Source organism: Thalassophryne amazonica, chromosome 4 (assembly GCF_902500255.1).
Source record: "Thalassophryne amazonica chromosome 4, fThaAma1.1, whole genome shotgun sequence".
Classification (NCBI taxonomy): Eukaryota; Metazoa; Chordata; class Actinopteri; order Batrachoidiformes; family Batrachoididae; genus Thalassophryne; species Thalassophryne amazonica.
In genome coordinates this window covers 144,703,736-144,725,041 of record NC_047106.1, presented here as the reverse complement: position 1 = coordinate 144,725,041, position 21,306 = coordinate 144,703,736, and the positions used below count along the sequence as shown (strand labels likewise).

The 21,306-nt window shown below is 48.9% G+C and overlaps 1 protein-coding gene across 1 annotated transcript in view; it reads right to left on the bottom strand.

The window, feature by feature from the left end:
* The window catches only part of nlrx1 (NLR family member X1), a 234,195-nt gene that overhangs the window by 156,873 nt on the left and 56,016 nt on the right, over positions 1 to 21,306 (bottom strand). The window contains exon 3 of the mRNA XM_034168712.1: positions 1,255 to 1,645. Coding sequence (XP_034024603.1) covers positions 1,255 to 1,645 — 391 coding nt within the window. The remainder of the gene's footprint in view (positions 1 to 1,254; positions 1,646 to 21,306) is intronic.

Below are 21,306 nucleotides of genomic sequence, written 5' to 3'. Positions count from 1 at the left end.
TGGCACTAAGACGGGAACAGTTCTGCTGCTGTGACTGTCTGTGGCACTAAGACAGGAACTGTTCTGCTGCTGTGACTAACTGTCTATGGCACTAAGACAGGAACCGTTCTGCTGCTGTGACTGTCTGTGGCACTAACACAGGAACCGTTCTGTTGCTGTGACTGTCTGTGACACTAAGACAGGAACGTTTCTGCTACTGTGACTAACTGTCTGTGGCACTAACATGGGAACCGTTCTGCTGCTGTGACTGTCTGTGGCACTAAGACAGGAACCGTTCTGCTGCTGTGACTGACTGTGTCACTAACACGGGAACCTTTCTTCTACTGTGACTGACTGTCTGTGACACTAAGACAGGAACGTTTCTGCTACTGTGACTAATTGTCTGTGGCACTAACACGGGAACCGTTCTGCTGCTGTGACTGACTGTCTGTGGCACTAAGACGGGAATGTTTCTGCTACTGTGACTAACTGTCTGTGGCACTAAGACGGGAACGTTTCTGCTACTGTGACTAACTGTCTGTGGCACTAAGACGGGAACAGTTCTGCTGCTGTGACTGACTGTCTGTGGCACTAAGACGGGAACAGTTCTGCTGCTGTGACTGTCTGTGGCTGGCACTAAGACAGGAACCGTTCTGCTGCTGTGACTGACTGTGGCACTAAGACAGGAACTGTTCTGCTGCTGTGACTAACTGTCTATGGCACTAAGACAGGAACCGTTCTGCTGCTGTGACTGTCTGTGGCACTAACACAGGAACCGTTCTGTTGCTGTGACTGACTGTGGCACTAACACAGGAACCGTTGTGTTCGTGTTACAGTATGTCTCTCTCCACTGTGAGTCAGTCAGAAACGTCTTTTCGATTAATTTTTTTTAAATTAATCTAACCTTTATTTTTTGAGGTCAGTACCATTGAGATCGAGACCTCTTTCACAAGTGAAACATGGACAAAAAGTTATAAAGTTTCCAATTCATCTAACCTGCACATCTTTGGATGTGGGAGGAAACCGAAGCACCCAGAGAAAACCCACGCAAACATGGGAAGAACATGCAAACTCCACACAGAAAGGCCACAGGTGGGAATCGATCCCATGACTTTCTTGCTGTGAGGCAACAGTGCTAACTACTAAGCCACCGTACTACCGTCTGGTACACGTGAAGAAATTGACAAGAGTCTCCTACAGTATCTGGGGAGATGCACCGGCCTGATGGGAGTTGGTGGGACTTATGGAAATACAGCAGACACACGTGTATCTTACTTTGGTAATTGGCTGAGGTCTTCACAGGAGAACGGAATCAGCAGCTTGAACTGGCTTAGCGTGGTCCCAGCACACCAATCCAGCACCAGCTTCCTGACGATGGTACTTTTCCCTGTCCCCACGGCACCGTAGAGCAGCACGTTGAATCCTCTTTCCTGGCTGCATCCCTCGGAAGGCTCAAACAGTTGTTCCACAGTCACAGATGAGCTGGCATGAGCACGAGCTTGGAGTGGTGAGTTTAGGATCCCGAACCTCTGGTCAGGGTTTCTTTCCAGGATCAGTGGATCCACATGCATGGTCTCTGGGCTGAAGTAACCTCCAAACTGTTTCTCCTCCTGAGGAAGGTGGCTGAACCACAGGAAGAGCTTCCTCCTGTGAATATCTACAGCATCTGTCATCAGAGAAAAATAAACTGTGTCTGTACACGACTGAAACCATAAACCCACTTACACAACTTTACCACACGACAAAAACATGGTGCATAAGTCCACACCAGGACATTGGGACAACTTTACAAAAGTTATGGTAGATATGATTCTTATGCTTCTCTTACACACACAAACAACAATTCATTAATATTTGAGTAAAAATATTTGCTTGAGTTGAAAGATGGAACACAACATGAACTGAATGAAAATATTCATTGCATTGCATGAATGAAAAAAAAATCATTACTTGTGTTATATGACACTCGAACAGATCTGTGTCATTTGTCATTTGTGGTTTAGTCTCACATTTCTAATGTTGCTGGCTCTCACCAACAGGGGGAGCTCTCCCTGTTTCTGAAACTTCCACATATGATGGAAGTGAAACTTAACTCTCAGAAACTTAATTTAATGAGCTTATAATGCACCAAATCATAGCAAAAGCCGTCTCAAGGCGCCTTACACAAAACAATGCAACATAAAATAATTAATTAAAAGTGAATAAAAAATTTCAAATACATAATTAAAAGCAGAAGTAAAAGAATAAAACATAAAAAATAAAAACTATTCATGAGAAAGAGAATAAAAATGGGTTTTCAGTCTTGACTTAAAAATGTCCACAGACTCAGACTGCCTCACGGTCGCAGGAAGACTGTTCCACAGGGTGGGTGCATGATGAGAAAAGGCTCTTTGACCTGCTGACTTCTTATTCACCCTGGGAACACAGAGAAGTCCCGCATCCTGCAACCGCAAAGCCCGGGCTGGCACGTAGAGTTCCACCAGATCAGCCAGATAAGATGGCGCCAGTCCATGAACAACCTTATAAGTCAATAACAAAACCTTAAAATCTGCTCTCACAGAGACAGGAAGCCAGTGCAAAGATGCCAAAAGGGGTGTGATATGTTCAGACCTTCTGCTACGTGTCAGAAGTCTGGCGGCAGCGTTCTGAACCAGCTGAAGACCCCGAATGCTGGACTGTGGTAACCCTGAAAATAGAACATTACAATAATCTAGTCTAGAAGAAACAAAAGCATGAATCAGGGTCTCAGCATCAGCCATAGACAGGATGGGGCAGATCCTCGCTATATTTTGCAGATGGAAAAAAAGCAGTCCTAGTAAAAACCCTGATGTGGAGGTCGAAAGACAGCGTGGGATCAAAAATTACCCCAAGGTTCCTCATTTTGTCCGTATGATGTATGACACAGGAACCGTTCTGCTGCTGTGACTGACTGACTGTGGCACTGACACAGGAACCGTTCTGCTACTGTGACTGACTGTGGCACTGACACAGGAACCGTTCTGCTGCTGTGACTGACTGTGGCACTGACACAGGAACCGTTCTGCTACTGTGACTGACTGTGGCACTGACACAGGAACCGTTCTGCTGCTGTGACTGACTGTGGCACTGACACAGGAACCGTTCTGCTACTGTGACTGACTGTGGCACTGACACAGGAACCGTTCTGCTGCTGTGACTGTCTGTGGCACTAAGACAGGAATCGTTCTGCTGCTGTGACTGACTGTCTGTGGCACTAAGACAGGAACGTTTCTGCTACTGTGACTAACTGTCTGTGGCACTAACACGGGAACCGTTCTGCTGCTGTGACTGTCTGTGGCACTAAGACAGGAACCGTTCTGCTGTTGTGACTGACTGTCTGTGGCACTAAGACAGGAACGTTTCTGCTACTGTGACTAACTGTCTGTGGCACTAAGACGGGAACGTTTCTGCTACTGTGACTAACTGTCTGTGGCACTAAGACGGGAACAGTTCTGCTGCTGTGACTGTCTGTGGCACTAAGACGGGAACAGTTCTGCTGCTGTGACTGTCTGTGGCACTAAGACAGGAACCGTTCTGCGGCTGTGACTGACTGTCTGTGGCACTAAGACAGGAACGTTTCTGCTACTGTGACTAACTGTCTGTGGCACTAACACGGGAACCGTTCTGCTGCTGTGACTGTCTGTGGCACTAAGACAGGAACCGTTCTGCTGTTGTGACTGACTGTCTGTGGCACTAAGACAGGAACGTTTCTGCTACTGTGACTAACTGTCTGTGGCACTAAGACGGGAACGTTTCTGCTACTGTGACTAACTGTCTGTGGCACTAAGACGGGAACAGTTCTGCTGCTGTGACTGTCTGTGGCACTAAGACGGGAACAGTTCTGCTGCTGTGACTGTCTGTGGCACTAAGACAGGAACGTTTCTGCTACTGTGACTAACTGTGGCACTGACACGGGAACCGTTCTGCTGCTGTGACTGTCTGTGGCACTAACACGGGAACCGTTCTGCTGCTGTGACTGACTGTCTGTGGCACTAAGACAGGAACGTTTCTGCTACTGTGACTAACTGTCTGTGGCACTAAGACGGGAACGTTTCTGCTACTGTGACTAACTGTCTGTGGCACTAAGACGGGAACAGTTCTGCTGCTGTGACTGTCTGTGGCACTAAGACGGGAACAGTTCTGCTGCTGTGACTGTCTGTGGCACTAAGACAGGAACCGTTCTGCTGCTGTGACTGACTGTCTGTGGCACTAAGACAGGAACGTTTCTGCTACTGTGACTAACTGTCTGTGGCACTAACACGGGAACCGTTCTGCTGCTGTGACTGTCTGTGGCACTAAGACAGGAACCGTTCTGCTGTTGTGACTGACTGTCTGTGGCACTAAGACAGGAACGTTTCTGCTACTGTGACTAACTGTCTGTGGCACTAAGACGGGAACGTTTCTGCTACTGTGACTAACTGTCTGTGGCACTAAGACGGGAACAGTTCTGCTGCTGTGACTGTCTGTGGCACTAAGACGGGAACAGTTCTGCTGCTGTGACTGTCTGTGGCACTAAGACAGGAACGTTTCTGTTACTGTGACTAACTGTCTGTGGCACTAACACGGGAACGTTTCTGCTACTGTGACTGACTGTCTGTGGCACTAAGACAGGAACAGTTCTGCTGCTGTGACTGTCTGTGGCACTGACACGGGAACCGTTCTGCTGCTGTGACTGTCTGTGGCACTAACACGGGAACCGTTCTGCTGCTGTGACTGTCTGTGGCACTAAGACAGGAACCGTTCTGCTACTGTGACTGACTGTCTGTGGCACTAAGACAGGAACGTTTCTGCTACTGTGACTAACTGTCTGTGGCACTAAGACAGGAACAGTTCTGCTGCTGTGACTGTCTGTGGCACTGACACGGGAACCGTTCTGCTGCTGTGACTGTCTGTGGCACTAACACGGGAACCGTTCTGCTGCTGTGACTGACTGTCTGTGGCACTAAGACAGGAACGTTTCTGCTACTGTGACTAACTGTCTGTGGCACTAAGACGGGAACGTTTCTGCTACTGTGACTAACTGTCTGTGGCACTAAGACGGGAACAGTTCTGCTGCTGTGACTGTCTGTGGCACTAAGACGGGAACAGTTCTGCTGCTGTGACTGTCTGTGGCACTAAGACAGGAACCGTTCTGCTGCTGTGACTGACTGTCTGTGGCACTAAGACAGGAACGTTTCTGCTACTGTGACTAACTGTCTGTGGCACTAACACGGGAACCGTTCTGCTGCTGTGACTGTCTGTGGCACTAAGACAGGAACCGTTCTGCTGTTGTGACTGACTGTCTGTGGCACTAAGACAGGAACGTTTCTGCTACTGTGACTAACTGTCTGTGGCACTAAGACGGGAACGTTTCTGCTACTGTGACTAACTGTCTGTGGCACTAAGACGGGAACAGTTCTGCTGCTGTGACTGTCTGTGGCACTAAGACGGGAACAGTTCTGCTGCTGTGACTGTCTGTGGCACTAAGACAGGAACCTTTCTGCTACTGTGACTAACTGTCTGTGGCACTAACACGGGAACGTTTCTGCTACTGTGACTGACTGTCTGTGGCACTAAGACAGGAACAGTTCTGCTGCTGTGACTGTCTGTGGCACTGACACGGGAACCGTTCTGCTGCTGTGACTGTCTGTGGCACTAACACGGGAACCGTTCTGCTGCTGTGACTGTCTGTGGCACTAAGACAGGAACCGTTCTGCTACTGTGACTGACTGTCTGTGGCACTAAGACAGGAACGTTTCTGCTACTGTGACTAACTGTCTGTGGCACTAAGACGGGAACCGTTCTGCTGCTGTGACTGTCTGTGGCACTAACACAGGAACCGTTCTGCTGCTGTGACTGACTGTGGCACTAACACAGGAACTGTTATGCTGCTGTGACTGACTGTGGCACTAAGACACGAACCGTTCTGCTGCTGTGACTGACTGTCTGTGGCACTAAGACGGGAACCGTTCTGCTGCTGTGACTGACTGTCTGTGGCACTAAGACAGGAACAGTTCTGCTGCTGTGACTGTCTGTGGCACTGACACGGGAACCGTTCTGCTGCTGTGACTAACTGTCTGTGGCACTAAGACAGGAACGTTTCTGCTACTGTGACTAACTGTCTGTGGCACTAACACGGGAACGTTTCTGCTACTGTGACTGACTGTCTGTGGCACGAAGACGGGAACAGTTCTGCTGCTGTGACTGTCTGTGGACCCACAACAGGGGGCGTACATGAACGGACAATGGAAGGAGTCAAATTATAACACTTTACTGGTGTGAATGTCACAACCAAACACAGCAGAATCAGAATGTGCAACAGTCAATTAATAAAAGGTGTCGTGTGGGCAGGCTCGACGATAGGAGACGCCCGTCTGGAAACGAACCGGAACCACACGATTTCCACCGCCACCTGAACCTGAGGAATACTGGAGCCGCCAAGTCCCGGAGTCCCCAGGTGGCCACCTTCCCGGCGTGTCGGATCTGGTACTGCTGGCAGAAAGCAAAAGACAGTCAAAGGGTGGGTGTGTGAACACCCAGTAACAATGGTGGGAATGCCACCTCCACCTCTCACTCAGCGCGTTGCAGCGGTCTCAGCTGAAAAGGAGCGCCGTCTTGCACAGCCTCCTCAAAAACGACCGGTTCTCCTGCAAACACTCACAATAATAGATTTATCGATCTCACAAAAGGGGCTGAGAGTATTACCTCCAGATGAAGATGTTATCTCGGCAGTTTGGTGGAGGTGTCTTCCTGCTTTTATACCAGATGTGTTGATTAGTGACAGCTGTCACGGATGATGGGTGACAGCTGTCACCACGGCTTGTTCCTGTAAGGCGGCAGCGCCCTCTCGTGCCTGAAGCCCGCACTTCAGGCAGGGCGCCTTCTGGTGGTGGGCCAGCAGTACCTCCTCTTCTGGCAGCCCACACAACAGGACCTCCCCCTCAACGGGCGCCTCCTGGCGCCCGACCAGGCTTGTCCGGGTGGCGACGATAGAAATCGGCCAGGAGGGCCGGGTCCAGGATGAAGCTCCTCTTCAGCCAGGAGCGTTCTTCGGGTCCATACCCCTCCCAGTCCATCAAATACTGGAAACCCCGGCCCATTCGACGGACGTCCAAAAGCCGGCGAACTGTCCAAGCCGGCTCCCCGTCGATAATACGGGCAGGAGGCGGCGCCGGACCGGATGCACAGAGGGGTGAGGTGTGATGCGGTTTTACCCTGGAGACATGAAAGACCGGATGGATCCGCAGTGAGGCCGGGAGTTGGAGCCTCACTGTGGTAGGACTGAGGACCTTGAGGATGGGGAAGGGTCCAATGAAGCGGTCCTTCAATTTGGGGGACTTGACCTGGAGAGGAATGTCCTTGGTGGAAAGCCACACCTCCTGCCCGGGCTGGTAAGTAGGGGCCGGAGACCGTCGACGGTCTGCATGGGCTTTAGCCCTCGTCCGGGCCCTCAACAAGGCCGAACGGGCGGTGCGCCACACCCGACGGCATCTCCGCAGGTGGGCCTGGACCGAGGGCACACCGACCTCTCCCTCCACCACAAAGGGGGCTGGTACCCCAGACACACCTCGAATGGGGAGAGGCCGGTGGCAGAGGACACCTGGCTGTTATGAGCGTACTCGATCCAGGCCAGATGTTCACTCCAAGCCGTCGGGTGTGCGGAGGTCGTGCACCTGAGGGCCTGCTCCAACTCCTGGTTGGCCCGTTCGACCTGTCCGTTAGTCTGCGGGTGATACCCAGACGAGAGGCTTACAGTGGCCCCCAGTTCCTGGCAGAAACTTCTCCACACCTGCGAGGAGAACTGGGGACCGCGATCCGAAACGATGTCTGTTGGTATCCCATGCAGCCGGACAACATGGTGGACGAGGAGATCCGCCGTCTCCTGGGCCGACGGGAGCTTCGGGAGGGCCACGAAGTGGGCCGCCTTGGAGAAACGGTCCACTATCGTGAGGATGGTGGTGTGCCCCCGGGACGGCGGGAGGCCCGTGACAAAATCCAGACCGATGTGGGACCAGGGGCGGTGAGGCACAGGAAGTGGCTGTAGAAGTCCCTGTGCCTTCTGGTGGTCAGCCTTGCCCCTGGCGCAGGTGGTGCAGGCCTGGATGTAAGCCCGGACATCAGTCTCCAGGGACGCCCACCAGAAGCGCTGCCGGACCACTGCCACGGTCCTACGCACCCCTGGGTGGCAGGAGAGTTTGGACCCGTGACAGAAGTCCAGGACGGCAGCCCTGGCCTCTGGTGGGACATATAGTCTGTTCGTCGGTCCTGTTCCGGGATCCGGGCTCCGTGCCAGGGCCTCCCGGATGGTCTTCTCCACGTCCCAGGTCAGAGCAGCCACGATAGTGGACTCCGGGAGAATGGGTTCCGGTGGATCCGACAGCTCGGTCTTGACTTCCTGTTCATGCACCCGGGACAGGGCATCCGATCTTTGGTTTTTGGTCCCGGGGCGGTAGGTGATCCGGAAGTCAAAACGGCCGAAAAACAGTGACCAGCGGGCTTGCCTGGGGTTCAGTCGCTTGGCGGTCCTGATATACTCCAGGTTCCGGTGGTCAGTGAAAACCGTGAAAGGCACTGACGCTCCCTCCAGCAGGTGTCTGCACTCCTCAAGGGCCTCTTTCACCGCAAGGAGCTCTCGATTGCCCACGTCATAGTTCCGCTCTGCTGGGGTCAACCTGCGGGAAAAATAGGCACACGGGTGAAGAACCTTATCGGTTTCTCCGCTCTGGGATAGCAAGGCTCCTATCCTCGAGTCAGAGGCGTCCACTTCAACCACGAACTGGCGACCAGGATCGGGCTGCACCAAGACCGGTGCAGTCGAGAACCGGCGTTTCAACTCCCTAAACGCGGCTTCGCACCGATCCGACCAGGTGAAGGGATCTTTTGGTGAGGTCAGGGCCGTCAGGGGGCTAACAACCTGACTATACCCCTTAATGAACCTCCTGTAGAAATTTGCGAAGCCGAGGAACTGTTGCAGCTTCCTACAGCTTGTCGGTTGGGGCCAGTCTCTCACCGCTGCGACCTTGGCCGGATCCGGGGCGACGGAGTTGGAGGAGATGATAAACCCCAGGAAGGACAAAGACGTGCGGTGAAACTCACACTTCTCGCCCTTCACAAACAACTGGTTCTCCAACAACCGCTGCAGGACCTGACGTACATGCCGCACATGGGTCTCAGGGTCCGGAGAAAAGATGAGTATATCATCCAGATATACGAAGACGAATCGGTGCAGGAAGTCCCGCAAGACGTCATTAACCAAAGCTTGGAACGTCGCGGGGGCGTTAGTGAGGCCGAACGGCATGACCAGGTACTCAAAATGACCTAACGGGGTGTTAAATGCCGTCTTCCATTCGTCTCCCTTCCGGATCCGAACTAGGTGGTATGCGTTCCTAAGATCCAACTTTGTGAAGATTTTGGCTCCATGCAGGGGGGTGAACACTGAATCCAACAAAGGCAACGGGTATCAGTTGCGAACCGTGTTCTCGTTCAGCCCCCGATAATCAATGCATGGACGAAGACCGCCATCTTTTTTTCCCACAAAAAAGAAACCCGCTCCCATCGGAGAGGTGGAGTTACGGATCAGCCCGGCAGCTAAGGAGTCCCGGATGTAGGTCTCCATCGATTCGCGCTCAGGTCGGGAGAGGTTGTAAAGCCTGCTGGACGGGAACTCCACGCCTGGCAACAAATCGATGGCACAATCATATGGACGGTGCGGGGGAAGAGTGAGTGCCCGATCCTTGCTAAAAACGTCAGCAAGATCGTGGTACTCAACCGGCACCGCCGACAGATTGGGGGGTACTTGGACCTGCTCCTTCGCCTGGGAACCGGGAGGAACCGAGGATCCCAAACACCTCCGATGGCAGGTTTCGCTCCACTGTACCACCACCCCAGACGGACAATCAATCCGGGGATTGTGTTTCAACATACAGGGGAACCCCAGAATCACACGGGAGGTAGAAGGAGTCACAAAAAACTCAATCTTCTCCCTATGATTCCCTGACACTACCAGAGTTACTGGTGGTGTCTTGTGTGTGAGTAAAGGGAGTAGGGTGCCATCTAGTGCTCGCACCTGCAATGGTGTAGGTAGCGCCACCAGAGGGAGCCCTACCTCCCTGGCCCATCTGCTGTCTAACAGATTCCCTTCTGACCCTGTGTCTACCAGTGCTGGGGCCTGAAGGGTTAAATCCCCACTAAGGATTGTAACTGGGAGTCGTGCGGCAATATGTGTGTGTCCCACGTGAAGTTTTTGGCCCACCCTAAGCCCAGTCTCTAGGGGCGGGCGTTGGTGTTTAACCGTTCGGGGCAATCGCTCAATTGATGCTCCATTGAGCCACAAACAAAACACGCCCCGCGTGGAAACCTCCTCTGTCTATTAGGTGGTCTAAATGTGGCCCTGCTCGTGTCCATAGCTTCGTCAGCAGGGGGAGCTGTCGCCCCACGGGACGTAGAGGCCAGGGAGCGTGGGAAGGGCGGACCCTTCTCGGACCCGGAAGGAAGAGGGACGGCGCGCGCCCGGCCACGTCCTTCGTCTCGTTCCCGACGGCGTTCCTCCAACCAATTGTCTAACCGTATAACGAGATCAATAAGCCCATCTAATTCCCGCGGTTCATCCTTGGCCACTAGGTGCTCCTTTAGGACTGACGACAGTCCGTTTACAAAGGCGGCGCGGAGCGCAGCGTTATTCCAGCCGGACCTCGCAGCCGCGATGCGGAAGTCGACTGCATAAGCGGCTGCGCTCCGGCGTCCCTGTCTCATCGACAGCAGCACAGTTGAAGCGGTCTCTCCCGTTAGGGTGATCAAACACAGTTCTGAACTCCCTCACAAACCCAGTGTACGTGTGAAGGAGCCGTGAATTTTGCTCCCAAAGCGCTGTAGCCCAAGCGCGTGCCTCTCCCCGAAGCAGAGTGATCACATAAGCTATTTTGCTTGCATCTGACGCGTACATGACGGGACGTTGTGCGAAGACGAGCGAACACTGCATAAGAAAGTCCGCGCACGTCTCCACACAACCTCCGTACGGCTCAGGAGGGCTTATGTATGCTTCAGGGGATGGTGGGAGGGGTTGTTGGACCACCACTGGAACATTAATATCTAGCACAGGATCGACAGGAGGAGGAGCTGCAGCAGCGCCCTGAGCGCTCGCCGCCACTTGCACGGAGAGAGCCTCCACCCTGCAGTTCAGGAGGATGTTTTGCTCGGCTATTTGATCTATTCGAGCCGTAAAGGCGGTGAGAATATGCTGTAGCTCACCAATCACGCCTCCTGCAGATGCCTGCGCTCCCTGCTCTCCCATTGGTTGTTCAACAACCTGGTGACGCCCCTCGGAGTCCATGACGCCGGCCGAGATATCCTGTTGGGAAAGTGTAGTGACACGGACCCACAACAGGGGGCGTAAATGAACGGACAATGGAAGGAGTCAAATTATAACACTTTACTGGTGTGAATGTCACAACCAAACACAGCAGAATCAGAATGTGCAACAGTCAATTAATAAAAGGTGTCGTGTGGGCAGGCTCGACGATAGGAGATGCCCGTCTGGAAACGAACCGGAACCACATGATTTCCACCGCCACCTGAACCCGAGGAATACTGGAGCCGCCAAGTCCCGGAGTCCCCAGGTGGCCACCTTCCCGGCGTGTCGGATCTGGTACTGCTGGCAGAAAGCAAAAGACAGTCAAAGGGTGGGTGTGTGAACACCCAGTAACAATGGTGGGAATGCCACCTCCTCCTCACCACCTCCTCTCACTCAGCGCATTGCAGCGGTCTCAGCTGAAAAGGAGCGCCGTCTTGCACAGCCTCCTCAAAAACGACCGGTTCTCCTGCAAACACTCACAATAATAGATTTATCGATCTCACAAAAGGGGCTGAGAGTATTACCTCCAGATGAAGATGATATCTCGGCAGTTTGGTGGAGGTGTCTTCCTGCTTTTATACCAGATGTGTTGATTAGTGACAGCTGTCACAGATGATGGGTGACGGCTGTCACCACGGCTTGTTCCTGTAAGGCGGCAGCGCCCTCTCGTGCCTGAAGCCCGCACTTCAGGCAGGGCGCTTTCTGGTGGTGGGCCAGCAGTACCTCCTCTTCTGGCAGCCCACACAACAGTTACTAGACATCCAACTTCTCACTGATAGAAGACAGTCCTCCAGGGATTTTATGGGAGTGAGATTTCCCGCAGTTCTTGGCATGTACAACTGAGTATCATCAGCATAACAATGAAAGGCAATCCCACAACTCCGCAGCATATGCCCATGGGGTGCTATATAAAGGGAGAAAAGCAAGGGGCCTAAAACATATCCCTGTGGAACCCCAAATCTCATGTCACCAAGGTCAGAGGTAGTGTTATTATATAAGACACATTGAGAACGACTGGACAGATATGACGTCAACCAGGCAAGGGCACTCCCAGTAATCCCAAAAAGATTCTCCAGCCTATCGAGTAGAATATGATGATTCACGGTATCAAACGCAGCACTGAGATCTAACAACACCAAAACCGCAGTGGTGTCTGAGTCCATTGCTCGCAGATCATTTACTACTTCAGTGAGAGCCGTCTCTGTGGAATGATATTTCCTAAAAGCAGACTGCAGTGGCTCAAAAACATTATTCTCAGTAAGGTGGTCTATGAGCTGCCGTGACACCACTTTTTCCAGAATTTTAGAGCAAAATGATAGATTTGGTCAATAGTTTGTCAATACACTAGGGTCAAGATTAGGTTTCTTAAGTAATGGTTTAATCACTGCTGATTTAAAACATTTAGGAACAGATCCAGAAGTTAATGACAGATTAATAATTTCCAGCACAGTCGGCTCTAGAGTGGACCACAGGTCCTTAAACAATTTTGTTGGTACAGGATCAAATAAACAGGTTGTGCTTTTTGTAGACATCACAAGTTTTGTCAGCATGCCCAACGAAATACTATTAAATTCTGTCAATCTGGGTAACACCTCAATGGTAGCGCCCACCTCCATAGCAGGTTTTAATGGCTGGACCGAGGCGTGCTGAGATATGCTCAGCCTAATATCTTCTATTTTCTTCTCAAAATAATCCAAGAAATGCTGCACTGAAAAAGGAGAACGACTAACAGGTGGCTGCCCGTGAATAAGAAATGTGACTGTGTCAAACAAAAACTTTGAGTTATGTTTTTACTAATCAAATCAGAGTAGTAGGTCCGCTTCGTGGCCAGTAGTGCATGCTTATAATCTAAAATAGCATCGCGCCACACAAGGCGGAACACCTCTAATTCGGAACAACACCATTTCTGTTCCAAAGCTCTAGCCTTCTGCCTGAGGTCACGCAAATAGTCATTGAACCAAGGTGACTGTGCCTTAGGAGGGCGTGACCTTAAAAGAGGAGGTGCAATCTTATCAAGTGTAGTTTTAAGTGTTAAATTTAGACTATCCGCGAGGCTGTCCACTGATTTAGCATTCTCCAGATTCAAAGCTAAAATATCAGGTAGTCTGGCCTCAAGTTCAGTCATAGTTGAGGGTTCAATACGACGCCGCAGTAGTAGACAAGGTTGTTGTTCCACTAAACGCGGCAGCGTAAATGTAAACCTGACAAGTGAATGGTCAGAGACTATAGATGCGAGAGGCAAGATGTTGATATTCATGACAGCAAACCCACGTGCAAGAACCAGATCCAGGGTATTTCCACTAATGTGTGTCGGGTCCTGAATGCATTGCTGGAATCCTAAAGCATCCACAATTTGCATAAATGATTTGCTAAGGGGATCAGAGAGCTTATTTATATGAATGTTAAAGTCACCAATAATCAAAATGTTATCTGCACTAGTTGACAAACTAGAGATGAACGCACCAAATTCATCTAAGAAGTCAGAATATGGGCCAGGGAACCTATAATCAGTGACAAAATAACATAGCTGAGCTCCAGTTTTATGACCCTGACAGTACTTAGCATCAGGGGCATAACGGAGAGTCAGATGCTCAAAGGAATTATATTTGTGACCCCCAACACCTAGTAAAGTAAACTTAGATATAGATAAATAAAAGCAACACCCCCGCCTTGCTTCACACCACGAGACACGTGATCATGGATCTTCTAAATGAAGATCCATGATTAAATCATTAATCAACAAAGATGTCGAGGACGGTGATCTGATGTTCAGGAGGCCTAGGGTAAGGACCACAGTGGGGATGACAGTCTGACTGTTTGGAACCCGGTGAAGCAAGCCCAGATTCCACGAGCGCCACTGGCACTCATCAATCCAGCGAAGACGTGGACGGCCGGGCCGACAGTCCTCAGAGCCGACCAGCGGCACCACGCAGGCTTTAACCGGATCAACAAGGCACCAGGGAAGCACAGATCCTGCCAGAATTCTGTGCACAGCTCGTCCAGATGCCAAGCAGCAGGCCCAACAGTACTTCAGCTTCACCAATCGGCCACTTCTTCTCCTGCAGCGACGACTGCGCTTTCAGCCGAAAGGCAGCGCAGGAGCACGGCACAAAAAAGCCAACACCTCCAATAAAAATGGGGCGGAACGTTCTGTCCACCGACAACTTCCAAACAATTAACACAGACAAACACTTGATAACTAGCATAGAATAAGGAATTGGCACAGATATTATCTAACACGTTCAACATGCCAATACTCAGAGTAGACAGGAGTCATGAAGTGCAAAGCACCTTTCACTCATGGTTTCATATAAAACCAGATAATTTCGGACAGTTTATTAAAAACATTATTAAAAATAATGGCAACTCTGTTATTTTTACAAAGTGAAAATATCATCTATATGTTTTAAAGTAATGCACGAATTCTGAAGGTTTGACGTTAAACAGACAGGTGCTGAAAAGCATTATGGGAAAATTCAAGTGAGCTGCTCTCATCACTTCCTCCTTCCCCCTCCATCAAAATCCAGACAACACTGCCATCTACTGGATGAGAGTGTAAATAGACCAACATATTCAGAATGCCTCAATATAAGTGGATCACAGATCACAAACATTGTAAAAACCAACACACAAGTTACAGTAACTTTACAGGGGGTTTCAAAATTGGCATGTTTTTTTTATTTCAGTTTCACAACAGTATATCATTTTAAAGTATCACAATTCACCCTATTGAGATATCCCATAATCCCTTACACACAGAGGGTTGCTGCAGTCAAAATAACACTGAGGAACTACATGACGACAGTTGCAAATGAACATTATACGACCAAAATGAAACTTTTATGGCTTTCATAGCATTTTTAAGAGATTGCAAGCATGAGACCCTGAAAACTTGCTCAAACAAATATTCCAAATATTCCGTGTCTGCTACGTTTAACCTGCGTGGAACTTCATAAATGCAAACTGAATTTCAAATATCTTATACATATATTACTCTGGAACAAACAGTGCTGTAAAGGACAATAAGCAGGATGTTAAAGAGCAAACTTCAGTTTCCTCCAGAATGACATGAACATGAAGCGATTGCGGCTCACAGCGATTCCCCGCCCACTGTAAATAACGGGGAAACAACCTGAGCTTCTCGCAGGTTTACATAAAACAAATGCAATAACAACGTCTAAAAACCCAGATCATATATTCCCACGTTTCAGGCACAATATACAAAGAGTTTTATATTGGGATGACATTAATGCTGTGGTTTGTGTGCAGTGCAGCGGTTAAACTGCAGCCTCCAGTCACCAGTCTGTGAAGCTGGCAGGAGGCAGGCAGACCTCAAAATGAGCCCACTATGTCTTTTATTTTGTAAAAGTATTTCCAAAAGCAGAATTGAGAATAGACATTTTTATAACTTCACTGTCTGGTTTAACTTTCCCAGATGCCACCAGGACATTGTGGCACTGCAGCGAGTTTCGTAGGTGTCTTTTTGACTTTTTGAGTAAAACGTTTCCCATGAAGCTTGACTGGTGCATGTGTGGATGTAGCGCAGCCAAACACTGTAGAGCTGAAGCCTAACGTGCATTTAGCGGGTCCATCCTGTAACTACTGTCATATTAACCCAGAGACTGTACATAATGTATAAGTGGTAATAGTGATGCATCTATTGTAAATACGAGTTCTTAACATCTTTATTTTTCTCCCAAAATGCAGTGTTAACTTTTGTGCAGGATTTCTGTTGAATCATGCAATAAAAGTGATCAAACATGCAACAGAAAAAAAAGAGCGCCTTGGGGCAACTGTTTGTTGTGATTTGGCGCTATACAAGAAAAAAGTTGATTGATTGATTGATTGAAGCTCCTGAAGTTCACGGATGATACGACCCTCATCTGACTCATCTCTGATGGGAATGAATCTGTCTCCAGACGGAGATCGGTCACCTGGTGTCCTGCTGCAAACAGAACAAGCTGGAGCTCAACACCCTCAAGACAGTGGAGATGGTTGTTGACTCTGAAAGAACCCAGTCCTGTGTGACTCCTCAGTTGCCATTGTGGAGTCCTTCTGCTACCTGTGGATCACCATCACCAGGACCTCAAGTAGGAGCTGAACATCAGCTCTCTCACCAAGAGAGCAAAACAGAGGAAGTACTTTCTACAGCAGCTTAGGAAGTTCAACCTTCCACAAACAATGATGGTGAACATCTTCACCACCATCACTGAGTCCATCATCTTTGTCTGTTACCACTAATAACCTAAACAGCCACAGAAACTTTGGAAAGTTATTAAATCTCTGTCTGTGAGGAAAAGCTCTCAGTGACATGTTATGTTTCCGTGTACATCGTGTCTTCACTGAAGCAGGAAAGAATGACTTTAGTTTTTCAGCTTCCTCTGACTGGAACGTTCTCCATCTGAACTGAAACTGTCCAGACTGACTTCCTTGGCTGCTTTTGCCTGGAATAAATTACAAGAGGAGTGGAAATTAAAAGTATTAATTTCACCAAGTGCTTTTAAATCCACATTGAGAGCACTTGAGGCCAACTCCATAATATGCACTTGTTTTTTATAGTGTGCTTGTCATTTAAATGTTTATCATCTTTTTATTTGCCTTTTGCTTGTGTTTGTGTAAATGTCTAACTGTACTTTGTATTTGCTGCTGTTTATCTTGACCAGGACTCCTTTGGAAAAGATGTTCTTAATCTCAAAGGGAGTTTTTCTGGTTAAAAAAAAACAAACAAAAAAAAACAAAACACATGCCACTTGCTGGATTCAAACCTGAAAAGAGCTGAAAGGTAGACGGGAGTCTTACCACTGCGCCACGATCACAGTTACAAAATGTGCGCATAAAATCCTTCAAATAAATAAGGAGGGAAACGTATTTAAAAAACAAACAATGCAAGCGATGCATGAAAGAGGATGTTAAGTTATGACATATTTTCTTGCCTAATCCCCAAAATATTAGCTGATGTTAAATGACACAACAGGTAAGTTGGAGCAAACTTTGCCACAAACAGATCTGTGCTCGACTGATTCTGTCTGCTCATCTCCATCAGCGATTGGACACAAACACTTCAAGTTCATTGGCTGAGAGAAAAGGAGGCTGGAGATAATTATCAAACCACACAAACGCTGTTTTTTGCTCGCGTCGTGAAGTGCACAGACGCGCGTATTTTACACGTGTTGTGGGCATCTGAACGGTGTTTTTAAGGGCTCCTTTGCGGTGTAAAAAACTGCATATTGTTTGACACATTACGGCGCATTTAACGGCATCATCTTTAATTATGGCGTAAAAAGCGTAATAACTGACAAAACAGCATTTTTTATGGCATATTTTTGGTGAAACGCGCCTGAAAGTGGCGTAATTGTGGCACTGTTGGCTTGCCATAGGCTTTTGATGCGACGCTCCTGACGTGTCTAAAAAGCAACGCGTCTCATTGAAAATAATCCCTTTTAGACCGATTTCTGACACGCCTGACACTTTCAGTGTGAAAGGCCCTTTAGTCTACTGCTGCTTTGTTGAGGTCGTTTATGTAATAACTGTAAACCAGAACTAAGCTGAACTATCACCAAAAACATTAAATAGCAGAATTAAACAAGCCAGAGTTGGCCGGCTCATTGAGCCAGCAGTTGGTTGGCAATTTCTGTGTGATGCAGGTAAAACTGCTTTTTGTCAGTGGAATCTGGTGTGCTGGAGAGAGTGAATTAACAAGCATATAACTTCAGTTTCCTGGGAGAAAGAGCTGTTTGATTCCAAAGTAAAGGAGTAAAAATATCATCAACATAGTGTACACTGAAAATGAAACTGATTTTATTACTGTAATGTTAATTCACACACTTACAGTACAACTAACATTAAGCCAAAAATGATTAACACAGTGTTCAGACGGATATATGAGTAAAGAGTAGTTTCAGATGTAATTTGGTGTCACTCTGAGGTATTTTCTGTTTCATATGCTTACAGATCTGAAGAACACCAGATGAACAAAAGCTTCATAAATGAGCCACAGCAGCCTTCAGTCTCTCAGTTCTTGGACAGTCGTGTGTCATCCACAGCAGAGCGCCGTCACCAACACAGTACTGTCCGACCTGATTACTGTGGAAAACAGGAGCTTTTCCTGACAGTACGTAAGTCCAGCTCAGTGTGTCACACAACACTGACATTAAGAACACACAGCCTCAAATCAGGAGAGACGCTCAAAATTAAAAACTCCACTGAGCCACACCGACCGTGTCTGTGTGACTGTGGACATTTGGTCAGACTGAAAGACGAGGGGATTCCTTGGTGTCACTGTCCACTAGATACTAGGACACAGCTGAAGACTAACCTCCTGCAATCGCTTCAAAGGCTCACACACCGCCGAGCGAATCTGTGGCCAGTTTGAGTCAATACGTGATGAATACAACATCAAAGACACACTGGACTACATCATGAGTGACAACGCTGGGAACACGGGAAAGACTTTCACTGTGTGCTTTCCCAGTGAACAAGAAGAAGATGATGGAGATGGTGTTGATGACCCTGACCTCTGGTGTGACTTAACCCTGGAAGAACAGTAGATACGGCTACGGCAAAGAAACAGCGCCTGCAGCGTTCTGCTCCTTAGTCTTCAGCTGGTGGTGGGAGACGGTTTGAAAGAAACACATAGTGGTGTGTCCTTCTCTTTCCAAGTTATCAAAACTTAGTTCACTGCTGCACACAAGACAACATTCAAAGATGTGTTTGATGGTGAATTTGGGGAAGAGAGGCACATCCCTGCTGCAGTCAACACAAGATGGACCTCGACACTGAGGACAGTGAAGGTAGTTCTCCAGTGTGACCATCGAAAGCTCTGTGCTGTTCCAGAAAAGGCTGGACCTAAGGAGCTGTCATTCACACCACGAGAGTGGAATCTGTTGGAGTTGGTGGACATCTTGAAGCCATATGGAGAAGCAACTGATTTGACACACTCAGTGTCGTTGTTCCATCCGTGTTGTCCCTCAGTCACCACCTTGAGAAACAGAAGCCCCAAGTTCAATTGCTGAGCGGCCTGGCCAGAAGCCTCCAGGCATCCCTGCACCACTGTGCCATTTTCAGACCCAGTCCATCTCAAAGCAGCTCCCCTGGATCCAGCCCCGCCTGCTGGCCAATCGTGACATCAAGGCAGAGGAGTTACAATGAGTTCAAGGTAAATATTACTGACTTTAATTAAACTGTTTTCCTCATAGTCTGATCTGACTGACAGCAACAACAATGACATTTTTCAGTCCAACACCAGTGGTCATCAGGCCTCTTTTGTTTCTACCGCTGGCAGACGTTTTTCCAGATTTGATCCTGTAAGATGCTGGAGAGACGAACAACCTGTGCCTCTGGCTGATGAAGAAAAGCAGGAGGACCTTGTAGAAGGAGAAGGGCTGTTAAGGGACCACTCCGGTACTACAGCTAAATCACGACTCTGACGTAGCTGGAGGACAGAATGCCCTCTCATTCTGGGCGCTGAACTTGAAGACTCTTCCTTCACTTTTCCGAGTAGCCGTGAGAGTCTTGGCAGTGCCAGCTTCTAGTGCTCCACTGGAGCGAGTTTTCAGCCATGGTGGCGTCACACTACGTTGCCATCATGCACAAATGACTGACAGACTTTTGGCCAATGTGATCTTTTGTAAATGCAATGACAGTACAGCACACAGGGCCCCGACATAGAAAAGCACAACATGTATGTGCACCCCCACCCCCCATTTTTGTTTTTTACTTCAACACTAGATTCAAGTTTTAAGGTGCAGATTGATTTACAAAAAAGTCAGGACACTTGAATTTTTTTTCCAAAAGTAAAGACACTTCCAGAAGGTGAGTCCAGTTTTTCAAACATGATCATTCAGATAATTTTGGGGGGAGTAAGTCAATTTTGTGATGACATGTTTGCAAAGGTTAAGACTAGATCCTCAGCATGTTTATGGCTGCACAACTGCCTCCGGTGCGACGCCTCGTAAATCTCAAGCACTTCGGCCGCAGCACTCGGCATCCACAGTTACTCCGCCTGCAGAAGCCACAGCTCACCCTGGCTCCTCTGTGGCGATCGCACCTCCAAGACCATCTGACCCACTCTCGTCTCCAGATTCGCCAGCAGAGCCATCAGGAAACGTTTTGCCGCTGCAGGTCATCACAGCAGACACACCACGCGGTTCCTCTGCCCGCGCTTCACCACAAACTCAACTATGAGTGTACATCATCCAATGTTAGCGATCCAGACGATCACTGCTCCTCTGGACGTATCATCCGGACTGCAGGATCTGTCAGCACCCCCTTAAGAATCCCCAATGGCCTGCACGCCTCCAGATCCTACTGCATCACCTACAACCCAGAGACCTCAGATGGAGGAGCCATCTGAGAAGATATCACCACTGCAGCATTCAGCAGCACACACACCGTTGGAAAACTCCACAACGCACGTTTCTCCTCAACTGTCAGCACCACCGTCATTTATTGATTTATAGACTCAACAGTGCGCAGGTCTCATGAAATATCTGCAGTGTGCACACCTGCCATACCTTCAGTGGCACCCACAGGATCACCTGCTCACGCACCTGCCTCGTCTCCTGAATACACAACTAAGCCATCCGGGGTGCAGAAGCCATCAAAGCTTTCAGCAGACTACACACATCCCCTGGTCACGCATCTCCAAAACTTACTACCCAGCAAACGTCTCCTGAACTTCCTGTCCCAATCAGTCATCAGCATCGTTCTTTGAGTTTCCTGATGATGCTTTTCAGTTTTTTCCTGCCCCTGTTGTGCCTGCTGGATAAGTGTTTTGGTGCCCCAAGTCAGCGTCTGGTTACGCCCTTTGGTAATTCCTGCTCTAAGGTACAATCATCTCTTGTATTGTGTTTCAGGTTCATTTTGTTTTTCTTGGACCCCTCACTGTTTGTGTTCTTTTGTTAAGTATTTTTCCCCATGTAACCTTGTTGCTAGTTTCTTTGGTTTCTGCGTTTCATGTTTTTTGTTGTTGTTTTTGGATT